We start from the raw sequence: 26,041 nt of genomic DNA, 5'->3' as shown, positions 1-26,041 counted from the left end.
CACTGAGAGAAGAAGGTATAATTTATACATGGTTTCAGTATGGTCAACTTCAAGCTAGATGGAAGGAAGATCAAAAAATTGGCTTTGTGCAAAATGAGGAGAATTTGGTAAAACAAATTAGAGATCAAAAACAAATGCATATTAAAAGGTTGTATAATGCTTTATTGGAAATAGATTCTGAGACGGAATTGGTTAAAGACTGTATGATTAAATGGGCACAAAATTTTCAAGAGCCAGTAATGATGGAAACTTGGGAAAAGATTTGGATTAGAAATGTGAAATTTACACAAGCACAAAATTTAAGAGAAAATTTTTATAAAATGTTTTATAGATGGCATTTAGATCCTAAAAAATTATCATGTATGTATTCTAATGTGCAAGCTAAATGTTGGAGATGTGACTGTGATGATGCAACTTATTATCATATATGGTGGACTTGTAGAAAAATCAAAGCATTTTGGATAAAGATTTGGTGGGTGATGCAGAATATTCTTAAAAAGAGACTGAAATTTACTCCACAGTTGTTCTTACTGGGTATAACTACGGACTGTACAGTTGCAGAGACTAAATTGATTTTGAACTTGATAACAGCAGCAAGATTGTTGGTAGCACAATACTGGAAGAAGGACTTCTTGCCTACTATTGATGACTGGATATTGAAAGTAACTAATTTAGCTGAAATGGCTAAAATTTCAGCATATCTGAAGGATCACACACAAGAAAGGTACATACAGGACTGGAGAAGATGGATTGATTATATACAAAATAAGTATCAGACCAAAAAATATCAAATAGCTTATGAATGATTTTTTTTATTTGTATAAGCGTTATATAAGTGACATTAGAAGTATTATGTTTAAGAAATAGGATTTTATATATGGGGGGTTAAGAATTTTTTTTTTATAGGGATGTTAGTTTAATGATTGGTTATGCAATTTAGATTATTGTTAAAGATCAATAGAAATACCTTGTGTTCTGCTCTGGGAAGTCGGGGAGGGGGAGGGGGGGTTGGGGGGGGTTGGGGGGGGTTGTGGGGAAAATATGTTTGTTTTTAAAACTTTTTCAATAAAAAAAAAAAGAAAGTTCAAAACGTTCTTAAAGATCCATCTCATCCTGGGCACTCTTTTTTTTTTTTTTTTTGAACTATTACCATCTGGCAGACGGTACAGGATAATAAAAAAAAAAAGGACAAATAGGCTGAAAAACAGCTTCTATCAGTGGTTGGTTCCTCCCGTTCGGCCTGGTTCCACCAAGCTGGTAGCGGTGACGATATGACGTCACCGAACTGGTTCTGCCCCCCCGCCCCCTGCCCCCCATGTTATTTTATTTGCCCCCCCCCCAATCTATTGCTGCCTCCTGAGTCCCAGCTGATCGGCTAGAAGGAAAAAAACTGTTTAAACTCTTGCTGCGGGGCTTCAAAGGGCCGCCCTACAGCTGATCAGTGTTAAAGTGTGGTGGTAGACTGGTGCCTTCAAAATCAAATGAGTCGACCGGTGCCTGAAAAAAATAAATGAGTAAATCAGTGCCTGAAAAAACAAATGAGTAGACCAGTGCCTGCAAAAATAAATGAGTAGACCAGTGCCTGCAAAAATAAATGAGTAGACCGGTACAGCTCTGCAAGCAGTTAAAAGCCTTGTAGACCAGTACCTCAGCTAAATCCTAAAGAATTGTCACATGACCATCAAGCCATGCCCACAAAATAAGCCACGCCCACAGAACCTGGCTTCTATCCCAGGGCAATAACCATATTGAATTCTACGGTATAGTGCAATATCAGGTTTTCAATCTCAATTATATAGAATGTAAAGGTTGTATGTTTGTGTTTTTATTTTTATAGTTATAATATACACTGAAGACGGCATTTAATTTCGTTGTACCATGTGCAATGACAATAAAGTAAGGTAAAGAGTAAAGTAAAGTAAAGTAAACTAAACTAAACTAAACTAAACTAAAAGCATTCTTTATATGTTTTAGCCTCCAGCCCCCTAATCATCTTTGTTGCTCTTCTCTGCACTCCTTCCAGAGTCTCAATGTCTTTCTTATATCATAGAGATCAAGTGACACCATACCATTCTTTCCACCCATAAATGTATCATGTGATATAATTCCAGCCAAACGTTTTATTTATTTATTTTATTTTATTTTGAATTTGTATACCGCCCTTCTCCCTGAGGACTCAGGGCGGTGAACAGCCAAGTAAAAACATCAAATACAAATATTAAAATACAGTTAAAAATATATATATAAATTTGGCCCCATTAATTAAAAACGATAAACAAAACAATTAAAACACTTAAAAAATTAGGCCTATAGAAATAGTACAGACACAAATATGGAACCTGGATATTTAACATTCTTCATATCACTTCTTCATATTTCAAAAGCATATATCTACAGTCCCATATTAAATGGTTTTTGTATTTGCTCCTTTATAACCTCTGTAAGCAAATATTTTCATTTCTTTCCAAAATCATTTAAATGCGTTTTGAAAGAACAATTATTTTAGTTTTCTAGTTTTTTTTAAAAAAAATAAGCAATCAGCATTTATATATATGTAGATTCTCTGTCATCTAGGACATGGTTGTCCCAAAGGTTCTTTTTGAAAAAGGCGACTGGATTTAGTTTTTCCTTGGAGAAGTTTCACTTCTCATCCAAGAAGCTTCTTCAGTTCTGACAGCTGCGTCCGATCTTCTTTATTAGGAAAAAGGAAGAGATGAGAAGTACAGCAGCCACTTTGCCCAGGAAAAATGCAATGTACAGAACATAGGGGGATAGTTGCAATGGTGATGGTGAGCCTGTGGAGAAAAAAAAAAAACAGTGGATTGTTTTGATTTAATCATAATCTTAGCTTGGTTAAGGTGGGTGGCCAATTAATTTTACAAACAAAACGAAACAATAAAATAAAATAAAGCCTGCTCCATCATACAGATTCCAGGGTCTCATCAGAATACTGTCAAAAACATGAAGGCAGCAGACAGTTTTCACTCCCCTACGTGTTTTATCAACTCCACTGCATGAGATCAGCCATTTTGTAAATGCAGATTACAAAATATATACTTCAATAATAGCAGAGAGACTAAAAATGAATTTATCCACTCAGACCAGAATGGATTTTTACCTAAAAGACAAGTCAAAAACAACATTTCTGACAAACAACATTTGATAATTATTTTGAGTACTTTGGAGTATTATGAATAGTGGTGGGTTGCTACTGGTTCGCCCCGGATTGGCTGAACCAGTAGGGGCAGAGAGAGGCTCCGCCCACCCACCCGGATGTCTCTGTGCATGCCCACGAGTGAGCCAGTAGCAGCCGAAATTGAAACCCACTACTGATTATAAAGTACACTGGGAAAAACAAATGGCATTGATCTTTTTAGATGCACAGAAAGCATTTGACAAGGTAAATTGGCAATTTATGCTATTACAATTGAAATATATGGACTCTGGTGAAAAAATTATTAATTTGATTAAGGCAATATATTATAAACAAAAAACAGTGGATTGCTTTGATTTCATCATAATCTTAGCTTGGATAAAATGGGCGGCCAATAAATTTTAAAAACAAAATAAAACAATAAAATAAAGCTTGCTCCATCATACCTATTTAAGGGTTTCATCATGCTATGATAAAAAAACATGAAAATGGCAGATACTTTTAACTCCCCTATATATTTTATCAACTCCACTGCAGGAGATCAGCTATCTTCATTCCATCTACAGATAGCAATAGCCCTTAGACTTATATACCGCTTCACAGTGCTTTACAGCCCTCTCTAAGCGGTTTACAGAATCAGCATATCGCCCCTGACAATCTGGGTCCTCATTTTATCCACCTCGGAAGGATGGAAGACAAATCTCACCAGACTCAAGGTGAGATTTGAATTGGTGAGTTCAAATCTCACCTTGAGCCTGGTGAGATTTGAACTGCCAAATTGCAGGCAGCCGGCAGTCTGCAGAAGTCGCCTGCAGTACTGCACTCTAACCACTGCGCCACTGAGGCTCTTATGGATGATGACAAAAACAACTGTGGGATCTGAGTCAACCTTGAGCCGGTCAGAATTGAACTCCTGTCAGTGAACAGAGTTAGCCTACAATACTGCATTCTAATCACATCACCATCACATCTTAGATGTAGATGTAAATAAAAAGAAATTTTTTTTTTACACAGATGTGCAACATATTGATTTTCTTCTCTCTCTCTCTCTCTTTTTAAAAAACCCGACCTCTTCATTTCAAGGCATCTTACAAAACTTGTCTTCATCCCATTCAAAACCTATTTTTGCTTACATCCCACAAGGAAAAGAAATGATACCTGATTTTTTTTTAAAGGAAATATTGATATTTATAAACCCTTTCCTATTGGAAACTGACTCATTCTGCGGTCTTCACTACTTAGAATGAATATTGCTTCTTTCTAAATCCATAATTTGCTTCCAAAAAAATCCACACTTCCTTCTTTCTCTCGTTTTCTCCTATTTTTATAACTCCGACCTCGTTCCAAAATGGTTCAGCGGACAAGATCCCCAGAGAAGAACCTTTTCTAACATCTTGATTCTTTGATGGGATTGCAGTCCAGCACATTGACAGCAATAGCCTACCAAGGGCCTTGGTAGTACAAGGGTTTAAGGCACCCTGTTATTAAGCTGCTTAAGACCAGCTGCCTGCAATTACTGCAGGGTTCGAATCTCGCCAAGGCTCAAGGTTGACTCAGCCTTCCATCCTTTCTAAGGTAGGTGAAATGAGGACCCAGTTTGTGGGGGCAATAAGCTGACTTTGTATAAATATACAAAAGGATGAAGGCTATTGCTGAGCACATTGTAAGCCGCCCTGAGTCTCTGGAGAAGGGCGGCATATAAATCAAATTAAAAAAAAAAAAATAGCTCTAGCACTTAGACCAGGGTTGAAATGCTCCCGGGTTCGGACCGGATCGCCTGATCCAGTAACGATGGAGGCGGGTGGTTCAGAGAACCGGTAGCAAAAATCCCGCCCCCCCCCCGCCCAGCTGAGCCATGCGATCATCAGACGGTTTTTTTCTTTTTACTTTTAAAAACATTTTTTCTTCGCCCGAAAAAATGCTTTTAAAAGTAAAAAGAAAAAAAAAAGCCTCTGATGATCGCACGGTTCAGCTAGGATCGTCAGAGCCTTTTAAAAGCATTTTTTTTACAACCTCTTCAGCAGATTGCCCCCCCCCCCCCGCACAACAATCTGGGTCCTCATTTTATGGACCTCGGAAGGATGGAAGGCTGAGTCAACCCTGAGCCTGATGAGATTCGATCTGCCAAACTGCTGGCAGCTGGTGATCAGCAAAAGTAGTCTGCAGTACTGCACTCTAACCACTGCGCCACCAAGGCTCATGCGACAGGACATTATTATGAAGAGAAAATGCAACAGAAAACACAAATATTCCTGGGAAGGGGTTCCGTATATGAAAGGCCCTTCCTTCTGAAGCTCCCCTATTTCAAAACCTTAAGTATATTAAAGAAAGACTATTTAAATCATGATATATTAAGGAGTAATACAATCAAATCTTTTTAAAAAACGACCTGAAAAACAAAGGGAAAAGCTGCAAAGTGTAAATCAGCAAATTCTCAGAAGAAAGCAAAAGACACCTACTTCCTTCAAGTTCCTGTGTAATGAAGAGTGTGGTGGTTTTGTTGACCAGAGGCTGGGAATCATGCTGGACCTGACAAAGGAACATAGAGAACTCCCTGTCTTTGGTGGCCATCATCTCTAGGTTGCTTTTGAGGGAAAAGGTCCCATCGGGATTCAAGATACTTGGTGCAACCGTTCCTTTTCTGCTTGGGGCATCCTTGGGAAACAACTCCATTGTTGTACCATCTGGGTAAAAGCTTTCTGCGTTGCAAGTGACCGTCACTGAGGAGTTCAGCTGGACGGGAGAAGGTGGGTTGATCTCAAGATGCACCTTGGGAGGAACTGAGCAAAGAAAGCCAAAGACGATCAATCAAAAGACCTTCGGACTCCTGGTTCCTCCAAGCAGAATGGGGTGGAAGTCCAAAGTGATTCTGCTCTCCCATTGTGGCATTGGGGAAATCATTCCAGGACAATTACCGTATTTTTCGGAGTATAAGACACACCTTCCCCCCCCCCCCCAAAAAAAAGAGGGTGAAAATCTGGGTGCATCTCATACTCCGAATGTAGCCCCGCCCAGCCTCGCAAACAGAGATTTCAGAAGCGGAAAGAAGCCTCTAAAAGAAGCTTCAGAAAAAAAGCCTCCAAACAGAGTTTCAGAAAAAAAAAGCCTCTGAAAGGTTCTTATCTAAAATAATATGGCAAGCAACAAAAGAAGAATCAGTAAAGGTTCTAACCAAACTATGCCAACAAATCTGGAGAATGACACAATAACCAACAGATCAGAAGAGGTTAATCTATATACCAATACCAAAGAAAGGAGATTGAACAGAGTACAGAAAACCCTTCAGAATAAAAACCTCTGAAAAAAGCTTCAGAAAAAAAGCCTCCAAACAGAGCTTCAGAAAAAAAAGCCTTTTTTTCCCCCTGAAGCTCTGTTTTGTAGGCTTTCAGAGGGAGAAAAAAAAGTTCTTTCTGAAACGGAGTTTCAAAAGTTTCAGAGGCAAAAAACAAAACAAAACAAGGCACAGAACTCATAAGCAACGAACCTGTTGCTAAAATTCACCTCTGGAAACAGCTGATTGGGGGTATTCTGGGTGGCCGATCCATCCGCCAATCAGCTTTTTTCTTATTTTCCTCCCCAAAAACTAAGGTGCATCTTATACTCCAAAAAATACGGTAAGTCTCTGGGGAAAGAGCCAGAGATACCGTGTTTTCCCAAAAATAAGACCCGATCTTATTTTATTTTGGGCCTCAAAATAAGCACCAGGTCTTATTTTCAGGGGATGTCTTACCCGTTTACCTTAGGACCATTAAAGTTGGTGCCGCCACGTATGGCAGGACACTGCATGTCCTGTCATGCCAGTGCCACGGCTCATGGCATGACCCGGAAGGCTCATCACACCAGTTCGGCTGCTCATGGCAGAAGGCTGCATGGTGTGCTGTGCCATTACGCGCATGAATGGTAACACTGCTTTGATGTGCCAAGCAGCGTTCTGCCATAAGCGGTGACACTGGTGTGATGCACCATGTGTCATCCAGTCACAAGTGGCCATAAGTGGCCACAGAAGCCAGGCAGCAGCGCAACAGGTGTCAGGACGTGGGAGGCCTGGCTGCGGTGGTCCTAAAATAAGTGTGTGCAGGGCATGTGGGGCAGCTCCAGTCCCCCACCCCTGCCCTAGCTTTTTTTTTTTTTAAATTTGATTTATATGCCGCCCTTCTCCGGAGACTCAGGGTGGCTTACAATGCGTTAAGCAATAGCCTTCATACTTTTTGTATATTTATACAAAGTCAGCTTATTGCCCCCACAACTGGGTCCTCAATCTACCAACCTTAGAAAGGATGGAAGGCTGAGTCAACCTTGACCCTGGTGAGATTCGAACTTACAGTAATTGCAGACAGCTGGTGTTAATCACAATGCTATCAGTCTGCTGAGCCACCAGCTTGATTTTTATGCATGCGCCTCACCCCACCTTGTACAACCAGACGGTTGACGGGACTTAATTAGGGCTTATTTTGGAAGGGGTAGGGCTTATATTAGATGCAGACGTGAAAATTGGACTAGGGCTTGTTTTCAGGGTAGGCCATATTTTGGAGGAAACACAGTAGAAGGACATTCTAAAAACCTGTTCCCCGGAACCACAGCCCTGTGAGGGAGCTTCAGCTGAGAAAGCATGACTGGTCTTGATGGGCATCCATGGGTCGAGAATTTTATTCTTCCTGGTGGTATTCCTTCTACATGAAGGGCCCTCTACTAGGTTGGGACCTCGTGGCCTCATCCCTCTCTGCAACCCAAGGTTCACCTACCGCTTATGACATCACGAAGTGCGAAGGTCTGCTGGAGAGGACTGTCCAACGATCTGTGTTGGATTTGGCAGGTCAACTGAGATTTCACGTCTCCTTGCTCCAGCGGGATTATCAACCTGCTCTCCACTTTGTATGACATGCTCTCTGTTCCATTAGAGTCCAGGTTGCTGATCTGGTCAACCTGTTTCTCTTTCCCATCCTTCAACCAGCTGACTGTGATCTCTCGGGGGGAGAATCCATCTGAGGAGCAGTTGAAGGAGGCCAGAGACCCCACCGTGATTCTTGTTGTGGGGCCACGAATCAAGGGCTGGGATGGCTTGGCTGAGGGAGAAAGTAGAGAGAGAGAGATATCAGTTGATGTTTCTCAGAGACAATAAAATAGAATTGCATAGAATAGAGTAGAGTAGAGTAGAGTAGAGTAGAATAGAGTAGAATAGAATAGAATAGAATAGAATAGAATAGAATAGAATAGAATAGAATAGAATAGAATAGAATAGAATAGAATAGAATAGAATACTTTATTGGCCAAGTGTGATTGGACACACAAGGAATTTGTCTTTGGTGCATACGTTCTCAGTGTACATAAAAAGAGAAGATACATTCGTCAAGAATTGTAAGGTACCCTATGATAGTCATAGGGTACAAATAAGCAATCTGGAAACAATATCAATATAAATCATAAGGATACAGCCATACAGTCATAAGTGGGAGGAGATGGGTGATAGGAACGATGAGAAGATTAATAGTAATGCAGACTTAGTGAATAGTTTGACAGTGTTGTGGGAATGAATTGTTTAGCAGAGTGATGGCATTTGGGAAAAAACTGTTCTTGTGTCTAGTTGTTCTGGTGTGCAGAGCTCTATAGAGTCATTTTGAGGGTAGGAGTTGAAACAATTTATGTCCAGGATGTGAGGGGTCTGTAAATATTTTCAATACAGAAGTCTCCAAGATTTATCTTGGACAGAGAGACTCAGCTTCCCACGTGTCTCTCTTTTGACTGGGAACATCTAACTTTTGTGCATGTCCAAGATGGCGGCGTCCGCTGGGATCGTGATCTGAGGATGGGGCGCCGACCTACCTTTTGGGTCCTTTGGGGGTCGTTTTGAAGATCCATGACCCCAGGACCAGTCAGGGGAGCTCCCTGCCAGCACGGAGAGGGTCTTCTTTCCCTCCGTGACTGAGCAGGGAGGAAGGTGCAATGTTGGAAGTGACAGGCTTCTCAGCTGGGCATCGGCAGCATTTTTCACAGCTGGAGACCATTGGATAATCGGAGCGGCGTTGTGCCAGGGGCGCCCACTGCGCGGCGAGTTTCTAAGCCCGGGGGGGTTGCCCGAAGAGCTGCAAGACGTGCCGGGCACCCCCCGAAGATCTCTGGGATGTCGCCAGGTTCTTTCGGTGTTGGCGACGATGGCGCGGTGGCAGCGGCGATGGCGGTTGCAGTGGAGGCTGGCTGGCAGTCAGAAAGCGCTGGTGACCCCCCCCTTGGAGTTGGAGTTGGGCGGGGCGATGAATCAACAGGACTGGGAGACCTGCAACCACGGTTGGGGCAGAAAGGACCTGGAGTGACTTTTTCCCAGGCCTTGGGAGGCCTCAATTTGTGGTTGTGCAGGGGCCGGGAGCTCGAGACAACTGCCCCATTTCTGCCTCATTTCTCTCTCCTCCAGCGTTCCCCTTTTAGGACTGGGCCCATCTGGACCAACTGTCAGCCTGTGGGACTCATTGGCGCTATGTTCTATCACTATTTTGAACCTTCCCTGACTCTGGAGAGGGCTATTTCCATCTGAATGGGAGGCTCGTACATGGCTGCATCCCGTCGGCTGAGGGGGGCTAGACATCTGTTCGACCACCGTGAGAGGGTGGCCGGGTGTCGGAGCCTCCTGGGGGCTGAACCGGGAGGTTTTTACATATATGCACTTTGCCAGCGGTGGGGACTTGACCATCGGACTAACCGCCGTGAGAGGGCGATTTTTGGACCTGACCCCCAGATGCTGTCTATACGCATCGGTTCATCGCTGCCATCTCACCACATGAGGGGGCTGACCAGCTGACCTAACCACCATGAGAGGGTGGTTGGATCTATTTCCCCCTTGGATTGTGGTCGTCTTGGTTTTGGACTATGTCCTCTGTTGTGAGGGGACAGTGGACTCGGTCCTGTGAATATGTCTTTGAGATCCCCCATTCCTTTGTCTTCTCCCTGGTCCCTTTTTTATAGACCCTCAGAATACGGTCGTGCTACCCGTTATGGTCAATGTACTCAGCAGTGGAGCTTCTTGGTCTGCGAGACTCCCCCCTCTCGCAGGCTTTGCCCTCCATTCTATCGAGGGTCTACCTCGATGACAGGCTTTGGAACCCCAAGAGGTGGCATGCCGCAAAGAGGGGGCTGCGGGGTTTTTTAAAATTGTCTTTGTCTAATCTTTTAAGGGGTCTGGGGAGGGGGGAGGGGGGTGGGATTGGAATTAGGGTTGTGGGTTTGGGGGATAACCCACCAAGGGGAGGGTCGGGCCAGGCCATGACGTTCGGTGGGGGGGGGATCCGGAGAGGGTCGAGCTTGTTCAGACTGTGTTTTTACCATCGGTACTGTGAGTGGGAGGAGTAGATATGGCGGGAGCAGGGGGCCATATCATGTTAAGGGAGGACGCACCCGCTGTCTCCAAGCGGTAGGGTGCTCCGGCCCCCAAGGCTCCACTCGTTCTCCAGGTAGTACAGACCTTCAGGGCCTGGGCCTTCGTCTGATGCTGTGCAACGCCAGGTCCGTAGTAAATAAAGCCCCCCTCATCTGTGATCTTGTTCATGAGGGGGGAGCAGACCTGGCGGGTATTACGGAGACCTGGTTGGGCCCAGAGGGAGGGGTCCCTCTGGTAGAAATGTGCCCATCAGGCTTCCATGCATTCCATCAGCCGAGGTCACAGGGGAGGGGCGGGGGAGTAGCGGTTATTATTAGAGAAGGCCTTAGGCCGAGGGAGACCACTGTTCCTCAGATGGCCGGTTGTGAGTCCCTCCTTGTGAAGTGGGGCCACGGGGTTCAGATGGGTTTGCTGATCACGTACCTGGCTCCCTGCCACATGGCGGCAGCCCTGCCCGAGCTAATCAATGTTATCGCTGCGGTGGCGGTTGATACCCCCAGACTTATGGTCATGGGGGATTTTAACCTGCCATCTGTGGGTGAGGCGTCTGAGGTGGCTCGGGAGTTCATGGCTTCCATGACGGCCATGGACCTGACCCAACTAATTCATGGCCCTACGCACACTGGGGGAAACACACTGGACTTGGTTTTTGTCTCTGGACAGTGGTTGAGTGATCTCGAGATAGGGGATATAGTCATCGAGACCTTGTCATGGTCGGATCACTCTCTCCATCGCCTTGACCTTCGAACCGCGGCACCCGCTGCAGGGAGGCGGAACCGATTAGATCAGTGGTTCTCAACCTTCCTAATGCCGTGACCCTGTAATACAGTTCCTCATGTTGTGGTGACCCCCAACCAGGGGTGGGTTCTATTTTTTTTTTACTACCAGTTCTGTGAGCATGGCTTATTTTGTGGGTGTGGCTTGGAGATCATGTGACTGGGTGGCTAGCTGGTAATGTGACTGGATGGCCATGGCTATGTGTATAGGGACTACTCAGAGGGCTGAAAAAAGTCATTTCTGACAGGTCCTCGCACTTTTGACTGGTCCTCATACTTATGACCATCCTCACATTTATGCCTGTGCAGCATTCTTAACAACCATGTCACTCATTTCACAACTGCTTCTCTTCAACATGGTATAAGATAGGGCAAAAAACGTAAAATGTGAGGACAGTTGTAAATTCGAGGACTGGTCAAAAGTGCGAGGACCAGTCAAAAATAACTTTTTCATCCCTCTGAGTAGTCCCTGTGCACAAAAGGACTACCCAGAGGGCTGAAAAATGTGATTTCTGACAGGTCCTCGCACTTTTGACCGGTCTTCGCAGTTATGACTGGTCATCATTTATGCCCATTGTACCATTCTTAACAACTGTGTCACTCATTTCACAACTGCTTCTCTTCACCATGGTGACAAGATAGGGCAAAAACATAAATTGTGAGGACAGTCGTAAGTTCGAGGACTGGTCAAAAGTGCGAGGACCAGTCAAAAATAACTTTTTCAGCCCTCTGAGTAGTCCATATGCATAAAAGGATACAGCAATAGAGAGGGATGAAGGAAGGGAAGGGAAATTAGAGTAGGAGGGGAGGGTAAGAGAGGGAGGAAGAGAGGAGGAGAAGGAGAAAGGAAGAGGAAGTAAGGAGGAGAAGAAGAGGGGGAGGAAGAGAAAGTAAGAAGGAAAGAAAAGAGAGGTGGTAGGTTTGAGGAGAAAGATTGCTGTACAGTAAAAAAGATGAAAGGGAAGAAAGCCAACCCCAAACAAATATTAAGATATTAAGATAAAGAATGAATTGTTAAACTTTAAAGAATAAAAGAGAACAAATAGCAATAAATAGCAATAATTAGAAACACACATACAAACATACAACGTATTTTCTTTGAACAGAGTATTTGGCCGGTTCACAAATTTAAACAGTTGTAGGAGGTTAGCACCCACCCCTTTCCTAGAAGAATGAAATATTTTGGGAAATATTAAAAAGGCAGAATATTATATTTCCCTGTATGAGAAATGGAGAAGCATATTTTACAGACAAAGCAGCTCCCACCTTCCTGCCCCCCACCCTTTGTTAATGGGCCAGAGGCAGAAAGTCAATCCTTTGTCAAAGGACATTTGCAACACAATAGCAACAGAAACTAACACAATGGGTCCCATCAAGCCATGTGATCCTGTCCACCATTAAACCATCTTTCCAAGCAGTCTCCATGTTTCCAGTGTCTTTTTCCCCACTTGGAGCAGAACCCAGAAGGATATTTCTTCCAACACAGTATTTAATCATTTCAATTAAATTTACAATTTCTGTATTTCCTTTTTACCATATTTATTCCTCATCTATTTTTAAAAAAAACCAATATTACCCTTCATCCTCATCTCTAATCTTAATCAAATTCAATTTTTCCCTTCTATTCTATATTATACCCCTTCGCATTGTCATCTATTTTTATATCCATCCTCATATTGGTTAATTATGTAATACAGTTGTTTAATACAAATACAAATTCAACATTTTAATATAAATCAATTAGTTATATAACTATCTTTTTTGTATATTAATCAATATGAACATGAATATTCCAATTATTTCCAAGCAATCCAATTTCTTACAAATCAATTAATTATATTTACCAATAATAATAAACCAAATAATTTCCCCCATATATTCCTCCAAACCACAACCATTTCTGCTTTCAACACAATATACAATTAATAGTATCTCAATTATTACAATTCCCTAGTTAAATAGAGCTTTTTTTCTTTTGTGTTTTAAAATCTTGAACTCTCCTCTTTTTCCCTAAATTTCCCATTGTTTGCAGTTTTGCACTTACCTTTTTTGGTGAGGAAAAAGAAAAAGAAATCTCTCTGCCTCATTTTGTCACGTTGCAACAAAGACCCTTCTTTAGTTTCAATTTCGCTTTTCAGCATAGATGGGGGGAAAAAATCTGCTCCAGGAATTTACCTCTTTGCAGCTAGCTCTTTGAAGCCCCGCGGCAAGAATTTAAAGTTTTTTTTCCCTCTAGCCACCAGCTGGGACTCCGGAGGCAGCAATAGATTGGGAGTGGGCGGGGTAACCGAACGGCGACCGGGCAATCCAACAGAGGGTGAGGGTGAGTGAAAGTGTGGGGGGGGGGCGAGAGAGGGCTTTGGCGACACCTGTGAAATGGCCGTTCGACCCCCAAAGGGGTCGCGACCCCCAGGTTGAGAACCGCTGGATTAGATGGTACCGCCCCAGGTGCCTGATGGAACCTGACAGGTTCCAGATGGAGTTTGGGCCAATCCCGGAGGTTCTGGCTCACGCCTCGAGTGGGGACCTAGTGGCCACCTGGGATAGGGCGGCTGCTGGAGCTCTGGACCGAGTCGTGCCTTTGCGGCCTCTGGTTCCTTGGTTCACCAAGGAGCTGAGGGAGATGAAGCGCCGGAAAAGACGCCTAAAGAGCTGTTGGAGGGCTAGTCTTTCTGAATTGGACCGAACACTGGTAAGATCTCATATTAGGAATTACCTAGTGGCGATAAAAGCAGCAAAATGTACTCACTTTGCTGCTCTTATTGCGTCATCAGATAATCGCCCAGCCACCCTGTTTAGGGTGACCTGCTCCCTGCTCCACCAGGAAGCGCAGGAGGACCCTTTGGAGGGAAGAGCCGAGGATTTTGTTCAGTATCTGCATGACAAAATCACTCAGATTCGGGCAGGTCTGGACTCTGACTGGGTAGATCCAGCAAGGGTGACGGAGGCAGGGCTTGAGACTGTTATCTGGGATGAGTTTGATCCTGTGACCCCAGATGATGTGGACAGGATTCTGGGTAGATTGAACGCGACCACATGCTTGTTGGACCCGTGTCCCTCCTGGTTAGTGCTGGCTTCCTGGGAGGTGACGCGAGGCTGACTACTGGGGATTATAAATGTTTCACTGGGTGAGGGTGTCTTCCCCGCCACCCTGAAGGAGGCGGTGGTAAGGCCCCTCCTCAAGAAGCCTTCCCTGAAAAAAAAACAAACTTTAGGCTTGTAATCCATATAATATCTTCTGTAATGTCTTTCAACTGGATGATAAACTCCATCGCCCATGTTAGGGTAACATCGCATCCTAATTCCAACAGTATTTTCAGTATCTTCAATTACCATCTGCCCCCATCAGTAACAAATATCTTCATATTGCAAAAAGAAAAAAAAAGAACACAACAACCACCCGAGTGACTTTATATTTATATTCCATATAATGTCTATAGAGGTGTCTTTTATCCAGATTATTAATTCCAACCACCATAATAGGGTAACAACCAGATCTTCTGCGTGCCCCAATCCAGTAGATCTCTTGCCATGTAACTCAGCATACACGTAATATATTTATCAGGAAATCCAAAAAACAAACAAGATATTTCCAACCATTCGATTTAAGGCCTTTTTCACATCCCAAAAAAATTCAGCACTGCAGAGATCTGTCACTCTCCTCAGGATAAAATAAACCAATACTTTGCCCATTATCTTTTCGTATATTCAGTCCTCTCATAAGTAACTGGCATTACACTGTTGTTTAGTTTAAAAGTTTTTGTTTTTGTGAGACCTACTTCTTCTTTTCTTGACTTTTTGTGGGTTGGATCTCCATCCTAAATTCCTTTCTGTAGATTGTGTATCGACTATTTGGTTTTCATGCTGATCTATAACTTGATCTTGTTGGTTTTGTTTTTGTGGCTGAAATCTTTCTGGTTCTGTAGATTGTATATCGACTGATTGACTTCCATGCTGGTTTGTGGCTTGATAAATCATTGCGTTAGGGTCCGGAACCGCCTCTCTTATATTAAATAATCCAGCTGAGACCTCTAAGAGAGAATCCAAAAGCGGCTCATCTGTGGAGACCTCTATAACTTGTTGTTTCTTCATTACTTCCATCTCCTTCTGCTTTTCTTGAGTTTCTGTCTCTTGTTGATTTTGCTTTTTAAGGACCTTGTAGTAAAATTCTTCCGCTTTTTCAACAGTATTTAACTGATATCTTACTCCTTGATATCTCAATATTATACCCACTGGGACATCCCACCTGAATGAAATATTTTGTTTTCTTAGCTCAGTCACCAAAAGTCCAAATTTCTTTCTATCTCTTAACATCTTAGGCGGCAATTCTTTATATATCCAAATTTTTCTCCCAAACAGTTGTAAATTAGAACTAAAGGATTTTTGCACAATATCATTTCTTATTTCTGTATCTGTAAAATAAATCACCACATCTCTAGGCAGTTGCCTTTGCTTTGCAATCCAAGAATTTACTCTATAAGCCTTATCAATTTTACAGAATACCTCCTCAGGATGAACCTTTAAGATCCCAGCCAGAACTTGAGCAGATGCTTTTCTTAGATCATCACTGTTATTTTCCTGTAAGCCTCTGATTCTGATCGCAAATTCTGTAAGCCTGTATTGCATCATTACAACTTCTCTTTCAATTCCTTGCTTTATATCTTCTGCATTATAAGTCTCGTGACCAGCTTCCTCTTTAGACTTTACTTCTAAACTATTGTCTTGAGTATTTATTAAATCCTTTTCAATTCTTAATATTTTATTGTCCAAATTATAAATCTTATCATCAATTTTCTCCATTTTAGACTCTAGCAATTTGATATTTGTATCCAACTTTACAACAACTTCTGAAAAACCATTAGTCACTGTTACGATCTTTTGTTGCAAGTTATCATACTTTAGTTGTATCATTTCTTTAATTTCCTGCCTTAATTTTTCAAATTTCTGGTTCACAGTCTCATGATATTTTGCCATTTCCTCCTGAATAAATTCTTTTAAATTAAAACCATTCTGCAGAGTCTGTAAGCTCAGAGCTTGTTCAAACAGTTGTGAGTGGGGGAGCACCCCCCCTTCTTGTCTATCAGGCTTTATTAGTAATGCCATCCTGCCAGCAAACTTTTTTTTCCCCCAAACAGTTTTTTTTTTTAGGATTTTATTTACAAAAGGGAATATTTTTTTAGTGGAGTGGGCAGAAGAATAAAGATATTAAGAACAATTATGGTAGTTTTGTAGGAAAGTGGGTGGAGATAGGTTAGGTTATTGATTGTTTAGTTTAAAAAAAAGGGATATTATGTTTAGATGTGAATATATGTAAAAGATCTGAGCTAAGAGACATAATGATGGGGGGGGAAGGAAATGGGTAGCTGAACTGAATAAATGTTAAATTAGGATTTATTGTATAGTCTTATAGTAGAAGTATGTTCTGAAATGTTATATTGTTATATTGTTTGGGGGGTAGTAAAAGGGTAGATCATGAGCGGAAATCGTTAAATTGGGAGATATAATAATATTATTATGTTAAATTAGGAGTTATTAGATAATGTTATAATAGAATGTCACTTTGAAATGTATATTATAGTATAGTATAAGGGGGATATGATAATTTTATTAGAAAGAAAAGGTCAGCATATGGAGATGGAATAAGTGGATGGTAAAGTATGATATAATCTGTTATGAATTTGGGTTTTATTATGAAGAAGTCAACAGGGAAGGGGAAGGGGAGGGGGGTTAGGGAGGAGGGGGGGGGGAAAGGGGGAAAAATTTGTATTTGAAAAACTTTTTCAATAAAAAAAAAAAAAGAAGCCTTCCCTGGACCCGGCAGTATTGGCTAATTATCGTCCAGTCTCCAACCTTTGCTTCGTGGCGAAGGTTGTTGAGAGTGAGGTTGCACGACAGTTTCCCCAGTACCTGGATGAAACTGTCTATCTGGATCCGTTCCAGTCGGGTTTCAGGCCTGAGTACAGCACGGAAACGGCATTGGTCACGTTGGTGGATGATCTCTGGAGGGCTCGGGACAGGGGTTGCTCCTCTGTCCTGGTCCTGTTAGATCTCTCAGCGGCTTTTGATACCATCGACCATGGTATCATGCTGCACCGGTTGGAAGGGTTGGGGGTGGGAGGCACCATTTTATGGTGGTTCTCCTCCTTTCTCTCTGACTGGTCGCAGTCTGTGTTGACAGGGGGGCAGAGATCGACCCCGAGGCCCCTTATATGTGGGGTGCCGCAGGGATCGGTCCTCTCGCCCCTTTTGTTCAACATTTATGTAAAGCTGCTGGACGAGATCATCCGTGGTTTCGGGGTGAAGTACCATCAGTACGCTGACGACACCCAGCTGTACATCTCCACCCCGGACCACCCCAACGATGCCCTAGAAGTGATGTCCCAGTGCCTGGAAGCCGTATGGATTTGGATGGGGAGAAACGGGCTCAGGCTCAACCCATCCAAGACTGAGTGGCTGTGGTTTCCGACGTCCCGATATAGTCAGCTGGTGCCATCGCTGGCTATTGGGGGCGAATCATTGGCCCCCATGGAAAGGGCTCGTAACTTGGGCGTCCTCCTGGATTCACGGCTGTCTTTAGAAGAGCACTTGACAGCCGTGACCGGGAGGATTTTTCATCAGGTTCGCCTGATTTGCCAGTTGCGTCCCTTTCTAGATCGGGACTCCCTACGCACAGTCACTCATGCCCTCGTCACCTCTCGTCTGGACTATTGTAACGCTCTCTACATGGGGCTCCCCTTGAGGTGCACTCAGAGGCTCCAACTGGCGCAGAGTGCGGCTGCGCGGGTGGTTATGGGAGTGGCGTGGAGTTCCCATGTAACACCTCTCCTGCACGAGCTGCACTGGCTCCCGGTGGTCTTCCGGGTGCGCTTCAAGGTTCTGGTCACCACCTTTAAAGCGCTCCATGGCTTAGGACCTGGTTATTTTTGGGACCGCCTGCTACCACCAATAGCCTCCCACCGACCACAGAGAGGGGCTCCTCCAGGTGCCGACCACAGAGAGGGGCTCCTCCAGGTGCCGTCAGCCAAACAATGTCGGCTGTCGGCCCCTAGGGGGAGAGCCTTCTCTGTGGGGACACCTACGATCTGGAACGAGCTCCCCCCAGAGATACGGAGGATCCTGGATCGGCGCACCTTCCGCTGTGAGCTTAAGACTCTTTTATTTCATCAAGCTGGCCTGGCCAAATCTTCTCCCTTTTAAGTGTAAATTTTAAATTTTAGTGTGTTTTAAAATATGGGTATTTTAAATTAAGGGTATTTTAAATTCAGCCAAATTTATTTAATTCATTTTATTTGATTTTAATTTTTTTGTATGTATGTGTTTTATTTCGTGGCTGTTCACCGCCCTGAGTCCTTCAGGAGTAGGGCGGTATAGAAATTTAATAAATAAAAATAAATAAAAAATAAATAAACATCTCCCTCCATCCCCAGAAATCAAATGTAGAGGGCCACCTACCAATCACGGAGACCAGAGTGCCTTTCCCCGAAGCCAGCTCTCTCTCTGGGTTCCCTGCCCTGAACTTCACACAATAGTAGGTCCCAGCATCTTCAGGACGGACATTTCGGATGTTGATGCTGAAGTCCGTGTTGGATCCTGGGATGACCCTGACCCCCCTGTTGGAAGATCCTTGTTTATCACTGTAAATGGGGGTCTTGTTTCTGTCCAGCCCTTTGTACCACCGCACGCCTCCAGGTAAAAATCCTCCAGTGAATGTACACCTTAGAGTGAGGTCCTCTCCAGCTTTCACCGATACGGTTTCTGGAAGTTGGGTTACCTCTATGTTCTGTCCTGTAACAACTGAAACAAAAAAAGAGACACTTTTGTAACCGGGTTTCCTCTAGAAAGTGGTTACCACTCTTCTGGGGCAAAAGGACCATTGGTGGCTCCTTCGGACAGAAGAATTATTTGCATTTCCTGAATGCCAACCTTCTGGCTTATGATCTGGCCATTCTTGAATGCAGAGGGCTCATTTATACAGTGGGCGAGTTTTGCATTTTCTTCACTTTTATTCAACTTGTATCTTTCTAGTGTGTTTTAGTATAAACTGCCTCAGGAGTTTCAGCTGTTAGGCAGTTTTAAAATGTTCATAAATAAAAAAATAAAATAAAATAACGAAACGAAATGTAACGTAACGTAACGTAACATAACATGAACTGAGCTGGCGCAGTGGTTAGAGTGCAGTACTGCAGCTACTTCAGCTGACTGCTAGTTCAGCAGATCAGTGGATCAAATCTCACCAGGCTCAAGGTTGACTCAGCCTTCCATCCTTCCGAGGTGGGTAAAATGGGGACCCAGATTGTTAGGGGGCAATGTGCTATTTAGTATACTGTCTTTGGTGTAAGCCGCCCAGAGTCCTCGGAGAGTGGGCAGCATAGAAGTATGACTAATAAAATAACTAATAAAATTAACATAACATAACATAACAATAATGGATGTGGCAGTGCCTGGAGACAGCAGAATAGAAGGGAAAGAACTAGAGAAGATAACAAAATACAAAGACCTACAAATAGAAATAGAACGACTGTGGCAAAGGCAAGCAAGGGTAGGACCAGTAGTCATAGGCGCCTTGGGTGCAATCGCAAAACAACTGGAGCACCACTTGAATACCATCGGCATTGACAAATTTGCCATCAGTCAGTTGCAGAAGGCAGCTTTACTTGGAACAGCTTCCATCCTGTGACGATATCTGTAACACCGTCAAACATCCAGATTTCTCTATCCCAGGACCTTGGTAAGGACTCAATCTATATATATAAAAGTGAAATACCACTCATGCATCATCACAAAATCTCCAGAACCGTAAAGCCTATAAACGTGAGTCAGACAGTGGGGAGGCTGGAGAGGACAATGGGCCAGTCCTGGAGGTTGGGGAAGGCCCAGATGAGGGCTCTGTGTTGGAGGCAGAGATGGGGCCAGGGCCATCAGGGAGCGATGTGCGGACTCCGGAGCCTCCAGAGTCAGTCAGCAGAGAGGCAGAGTAACAGGAGGAGCCTGTTCCTAGTGCACGCATGTGCAGAGCTGCCAGAAGGCAAGAGCAGCTAAAGCTGCTGGGGGCTGAACTGGGATGATATCAAATTTTCTTGCATCTGCCAGCAGAGGGGAGTTGACCATCGGACCAACCGCCGTGAGAGGGCAGTTTTTGGACCTGAGCCCCGGGTGCTGTGCTGTCTGCATTGGCTCATCGCTGCCATCTCACCACAAGAGGGGGTCGACTGGTTGACCAGACCACCGTGAGAGGGTGGTTGGATCTATCCTCCCCCCTTGGACTGTGGTCGACCTGGAACCTGACTTTGTCCTCTGTTGTGAGGGGACAGTGGACCTGGTCTTGTGAAAATGCTTTTGAGACTCCCATTCCATGTCTCTCCCCTGGACCTTTTATATGGACCCCTAGGATATGGTTGCTCCCATCCTCTGTGGTCAAGATGTATTCCGCAGCGGAGCTTCTTGGTCTGCGAGACTCCCCCCTCTCGCAGGCTTGGCCCTCCACTCTATCGAGGGCCTACCTCGATGACGGGCTTTGGAACCCCGAGAGGTGGCATGCCGCAAAGAGGGGGTTGTGGGGTTTTTTAAAATTGTCTTTTTGTAATCTTTTAAGGGGTTTAGGATGGGTGGGGTGGGGAGGGAGGGGCATAGGTCAGGCTCGATACAAGGGCATGGAACGGAAGGCGGGGAGCGGGGTGTGGAGGAGCTCAGTGCTGATAGGGTGGAGGGCGATTCTATCAGGACCGTGGTTGGGAGGGGCAGATATGGCGGGAGTAGGGGGCCACATCAGATTGTGGGGGCACGCACCCGCTATCTCCAAGCGGTGGCATGCCTCGGCCCCCATGACTCTTCTCGTTTCCCCGGCTGTCCAGAGTTTCAGAGCCCAGGCCTTAGACTGATGCTGTGCAACACCAGGTCCGTGGTTAATAAGGCCCCCCTCATTTGTGAACAAATACAGGAGGGGGGTGCGGACCTGGCAGGTATTACAGAGACCTGGTTGGGCCAAGAGGGGGGGTCCCCCTCGTAGAGATGAAATGAGAAAGGGAGCTGCCGGCATGAGGGAAAGGTGAACGGCAGGTAAAGAAAAAATGGTGAGCCTGCGAGCCGTGTGGAAGGGAGTAGGGAAGGCAGGAAAGCGGGCCTGGCCATGGGGACCACTGAGAAGGTTGCAGGGAAGGCAGGCAAGAATGGTTGGCCTGTGGGGGAGGTAGCTGGGGAGAAGCGAAGGAAGACTCAGCAGGCAGAGATCAGCTGGGCGGCGTGGTTGAGGCAAACGAGGGAACCAAAGAGCAGCAGCAGTTATGCTGCGGGGGTGACTCTAGGAAGGCGAGGCGTGAAAAGAAGTGAGTGGGAGAGGTAGGGAGGGGAGAGGCAGGGAGGGGAGGGGCCAGCAGTGGTGGCATTTGCCGGTTCCTCCATGCTAGATCTTGTAAGTTCCAACTGAATGAATCTATTTATAGCGTGCCCAGGGTTTGTTTCAGTAATAATGCTAACCTTTCTCATTGCATACATCTTCATTTTCACATGCCCTTTTTAAAATTAAAAAAAAAATGCCATTGGGTCATCTATCTTGTTAGTTAGATGGATTGAGCAATATTTGTACGCCAAAATTAACTGTCAAGTTTCGAGGTCGTCTCAAATAAATTGCATTTCAAACAAAGTCTTTGAAGAAAAACTCCTATTTATTAAGCACGACATTCTAAACCCGACTCCACCAAAGCCAACACTGACTTCCAGCCCCAAAACCCTCCCTTTCCATTCCCCACTCCCCTGCACTCATTGGCCATCTTCCAAGTCATTCTACCCCTAATCTACTCCAGCTCAAAGGAATTTTCCCCCTCCCATCCCATCTCCAAGGGGATATTATCCCAATGATGCCCTTGAAGTGATGTCCCGGTGTCTGGAGGCCATGCGGATCTGGATGGGGAGAAACAGGCTCAGGCTCAACCCATCCAAGACCGAGTGGCTGTAGTTTCTGACGTCCCAATATAGTCATTTGACGCCATCGCTGACTATTGGGGGTGAATCGCTGGCCCCCACGGAGAGGGTGCACAACTTGGGTGTCCTCCTGGATTCACGGCTGTCTTTAGAAGAGCATTTGACGGCCGTGACCAGGAGGATTTTTCATCAGGTTCGCCTGATCCACCAGTTGCGTCCCTTTTTTGATCGGGACTCCTTACACACAGTCACTCATGCCCTCGTTACTTCTCGTCTGGACTACTGTAACACTCTCTACATGGGGCTCCCCTTGAGGAGCACCCGGAGGCTCCAACTGGCGCAGAGTGCGGCCGCGCGGGTGGTTATGGGAGCAACATGGCGCTCCCGTGTAACACCTCTCCTGTGCGAGCTGCACTGGCTCCCGGTGGTCTTCCGTGTGCGCTTCAAGGTTTTGGTTACCACCTTTAAAGCGCTCCATGGCTTAGGACCTGGTTATTTACGGGACCGCCTACTACCACATTCAGTCTCCCACCGGCCGTTACGCTCTCATAGAGAGGGGCTCCCCCGGGTGCCGTCAGCCAAGCAGTGTCGACTGGCGGCCCACAGGGGGAGGGCCTTCTCTGTGGGGGCACCCACTGTCTGGAATGAGCTCCCCCCGGAGATACGGAGGATCCCGGATCTGCGCACCTTCCGCTGTGCTTTGAAGACACTCCTATTCTAGCAGGCCGGCCTGGCCTAATTTTTCTCCCTTTCTTTTAAATTTTAAATTGAAATTTTAATTTGTTTTAAATTTATTGGGATTTTAATTGTCGTGGGCCATATTATTTAATTTGGTTTTAAATTGTTTTTAACTTTTGTATTTCTGTATTTTATCCTGTGCCTGTTCACCACCCTGATTCCTTCGGGAGTAGGGCGGTATACAAATTTAATAAAACCTAAACCAGGGAAAATAAGTAGGTGAAAAGTCAAACATCCCTTTCCAGATGCCTCCCTTCTCCTTCTTATGTCAGCACTAGAGTAAATGCAGCTTGAAGTGCTGACATTAACCCTTTCTCGTTTCTTCCTTTTTTCCGTGCTGTATTCTTCTCATTTCTCATTTCTTAGTTCTCACCAACTTATTTGGAAGTTAGTCAAATACAGTGATGCACAGAATCCGGTAATTTTAAAAGGTTATAAAGATAATATAAGATAAAAATAGAAATTTGCCTGTGCATTCTGATCGCTAATGTCAGGTGCAAGAAATCAGGAACCAGGATAGCATGCAAAAGTCCTACAAGTTTATTTCATGTTACCTTTATACAAGAATCTGATCTACGAATTGGTGCCAGATATGAGTCGACGGACTTCAAAGGGGATTTAGAGAAAGATAGATAATAAAGGTATTAGCAAAAAGAGGAAACCTGAGAATTCACAAGGTTGATGTTTTATGGAACAAAATTGTGACTGAAGCTAGAGGTTCTGCTTTGGGTATCACAAAGCCCCCTCCAAGAAGGTAACAAGGAAAACAAATTGTGAAGAGGTTGTGTGGCATGCCAGACAATCATGTAGACCCTGCTAAGCATCGCTTACAATGCCATGCCCTGGATAGAAGGGAGTGAACTGCCAACAATCTGCCAATAAATAAGAATATCAAGAATGATTTTTAAAAAATTGGCTCAATCAATAGACTGGGAAGCAGAAAAAAATGTCTTAGAAATATATAACATATACAGAATAAATTTCCAATATGCCACAACAAGGAATGTTGCAAAGGGATGCATTAGTACACTTTGAAAGAAAAAGAGGACAAGCTTGAGATTGTTACTTTAAATCTTAACTGAAAATTGATAATATGGACATAATCGGAGGCATAGTGATGCCAAACTGATGATGCATTTGACTCCACCTTTAGGGTCAGCTTGGTCAGCTCCTACAGCTTGGTGTTTTCACTTCACTATCTTAGTTCGTTTCTCCATAACTTGTGGTATAAAATTTACTAAATTTTAATTCCATGAGAGTCATAAAGCCTGGATTTTAGATTTGTTCTGTAAATTAGTCTAGTCTAGTTGAGATATCCTGGTTTAAAAACTATCCATCTATGGTGCACTGTTGCTCCTAGTTAATGGTTACATACAGACAAACAGGACAGATTTAGTAGTATATAGATAGTAGTAGTATATAGAGTAGTAGTATATAGATATATAAGTGTAAATGTTGATAGATGTTGATAGGTGCAGTTGGGAAAGGTACAAAACAACCCATTTCAAAACCAGAACCACAAATTTAAAAAAGTGGGGGGAGATAGAGTATTCCTACCATGTGTTAAAAATACAGGTGGAGGCTAAATCAAAGCATGTTAGCTTTAGAGAAAATCATGCATGTTCTAGGCATGATTTCTTTCTTCTCACAGGGATAGAAATCGGGGTCACCGGTTAAACTTTTGTAAAAGTAGTTTTTATTGAATATAAATATTTAAAAAGACATACGTAACATATACACAACAACCATTTATACAACATATACACAAAAAGAGTGTAATTTCTTCTTAAGCATTTTTTCAGAGTGACGTTTTACAATTCTACTTATGATATATTCCTTCACCTCTCCTTAATCTAATAACATTTTTTATTATATATATATATTTAAATCGGTAATATTTCCCCTATATTTTTTGTATATTTCTGATTTTTAACCAATTATACCAATTATTCCATATTTTATAATAGTCTGATTCTTCTCTTTCTTGTAATTCTTTGGTTAACCTATCCATTTCAGCGCATTCTAAAATTTTCCCTATTACTTCTGTTTCACTTGGTATTTTTGAAAGAAATATTCTCCTCCCCCAAATTTAACATATGGGACTGGCCTTTTTATAGGAATCTGGTCATCGCACTCTTCAGAAGAGCACAGCAAATGTGAAGCAGCCTTCACATTCCTCTTGCACTGGATCCTACTCTAGTTTTAAATCTGAAAATGGAACCTGCCCGATCTCAACTATCAGCACTCACCCAGATCCCGCGGAAGAAGCAACAGAAGCAGCAGCAGCAGCTGAAGAGGACCAGGGATTCTCTTGAAGGACCTCAAGGCAGCCATGCCGATAGCAGCAGGAGAAATATCTGGAATGACTTCATGTCTTACCCAACAGATCTTTCCTACACCAGAAGGAGCAAAAGAGGAACTCTTATTTCCTCCTTGTAAATTCGGACATTTCCCAAGTTTGAGTTACTAAGGAAGTGATCAATATCCAGTAAAGGAGATCATAAAAATGCACAGGAGTTGCATTCTGTGGCTGATTAGTTGACTCCAGTGATTTGAAGGTTTGACCAAATGATAGTTGTACCTTGGTTTGGAATTAGTATTTTTTTCTTTTCTTTTATTAAATTTGTATACCGCCCTACTCCCGAAGGACTCAGGGTGGTGAACAGGCACAAAATAAAACACATAAATACAAAAGTTAAAAAACATAATTAAAACCAAATTAAATAATTTCGCCCGAGACAATTAAAATTCCCAATAATTTAAAAACAAATTAAAATTTCAGTTTAAAAAATTTAAAAGAAGGGGAGAAAATTAGGCCAGGCCGGTCTGCTGGAATAGGAGGGTCTTAAGAGCACGGCGGAAAGTACGCAGATCCGGGATCCTCCGTATCTCTGGGGGGGAGCTTGTTCCAGATAGTAGGTGCCCCCACAGTATTTAGTGTATGACAATTTATAGAAAGCTAGGAGCCTACTGTGTCGGAGGCAGTAGATGTTTGGCAGCTGATGGGACTCAGAGGCATGTCCAGGTTGGTGATGTCACCGTTGCCTGGGAGCACCCAATGGGGGCTCTCCTCTCATCCCCGCATAGATT

The 26,041-nt window shown here is 43.8% G+C and overlaps 1 protein-coding gene across 1 annotated transcript; it reads right to left on the bottom strand.

Moving 5' to 3' along the window:
• Positions 1–2,664: 2,664 nt before the first annotated feature.
• Positions 2,665–25,285, bottom strand: LOC139315115 (signal-regulatory protein beta-1-like). The gene is made up of 5 exons (XM_070941135.1): positions 25,201–25,285; positions 18,749–19,090; positions 7,897–8,217; positions 5,614–5,934; positions 2,665–2,795 (listed from the first exon to the last, which is right to left on the bottom strand). The coding sequence occupies exons 1-5, from the start codon at positions 25,283–25,285 to the stop codon at positions 2,665–2,667; spliced, it is 1,200 nt and encodes a 399-aa protein (XP_070797236.1).
• Positions 25,286–26,041: the final 756 nt, after the last annotated feature.

The sequence above is a fragment of the Pituophis catenifer genome, unplaced genomic scaffold (assembly GCF_029215685.1).
Source record: "Pituophis catenifer annectens isolate HBS135680 unplaced genomic scaffold, rPitCat1.0.hap2 SCAF_3, whole genome shotgun sequence".
Classification (NCBI taxonomy): Eukaryota; Metazoa; Chordata; class Lepidosauria; order Squamata; family Colubridae; genus Pituophis; species Pituophis catenifer.
The sequence above is the reverse complement of the archived record's forward strand: the minus strand, read 5'-3'. Positions and strand labels throughout refer to the sequence as shown.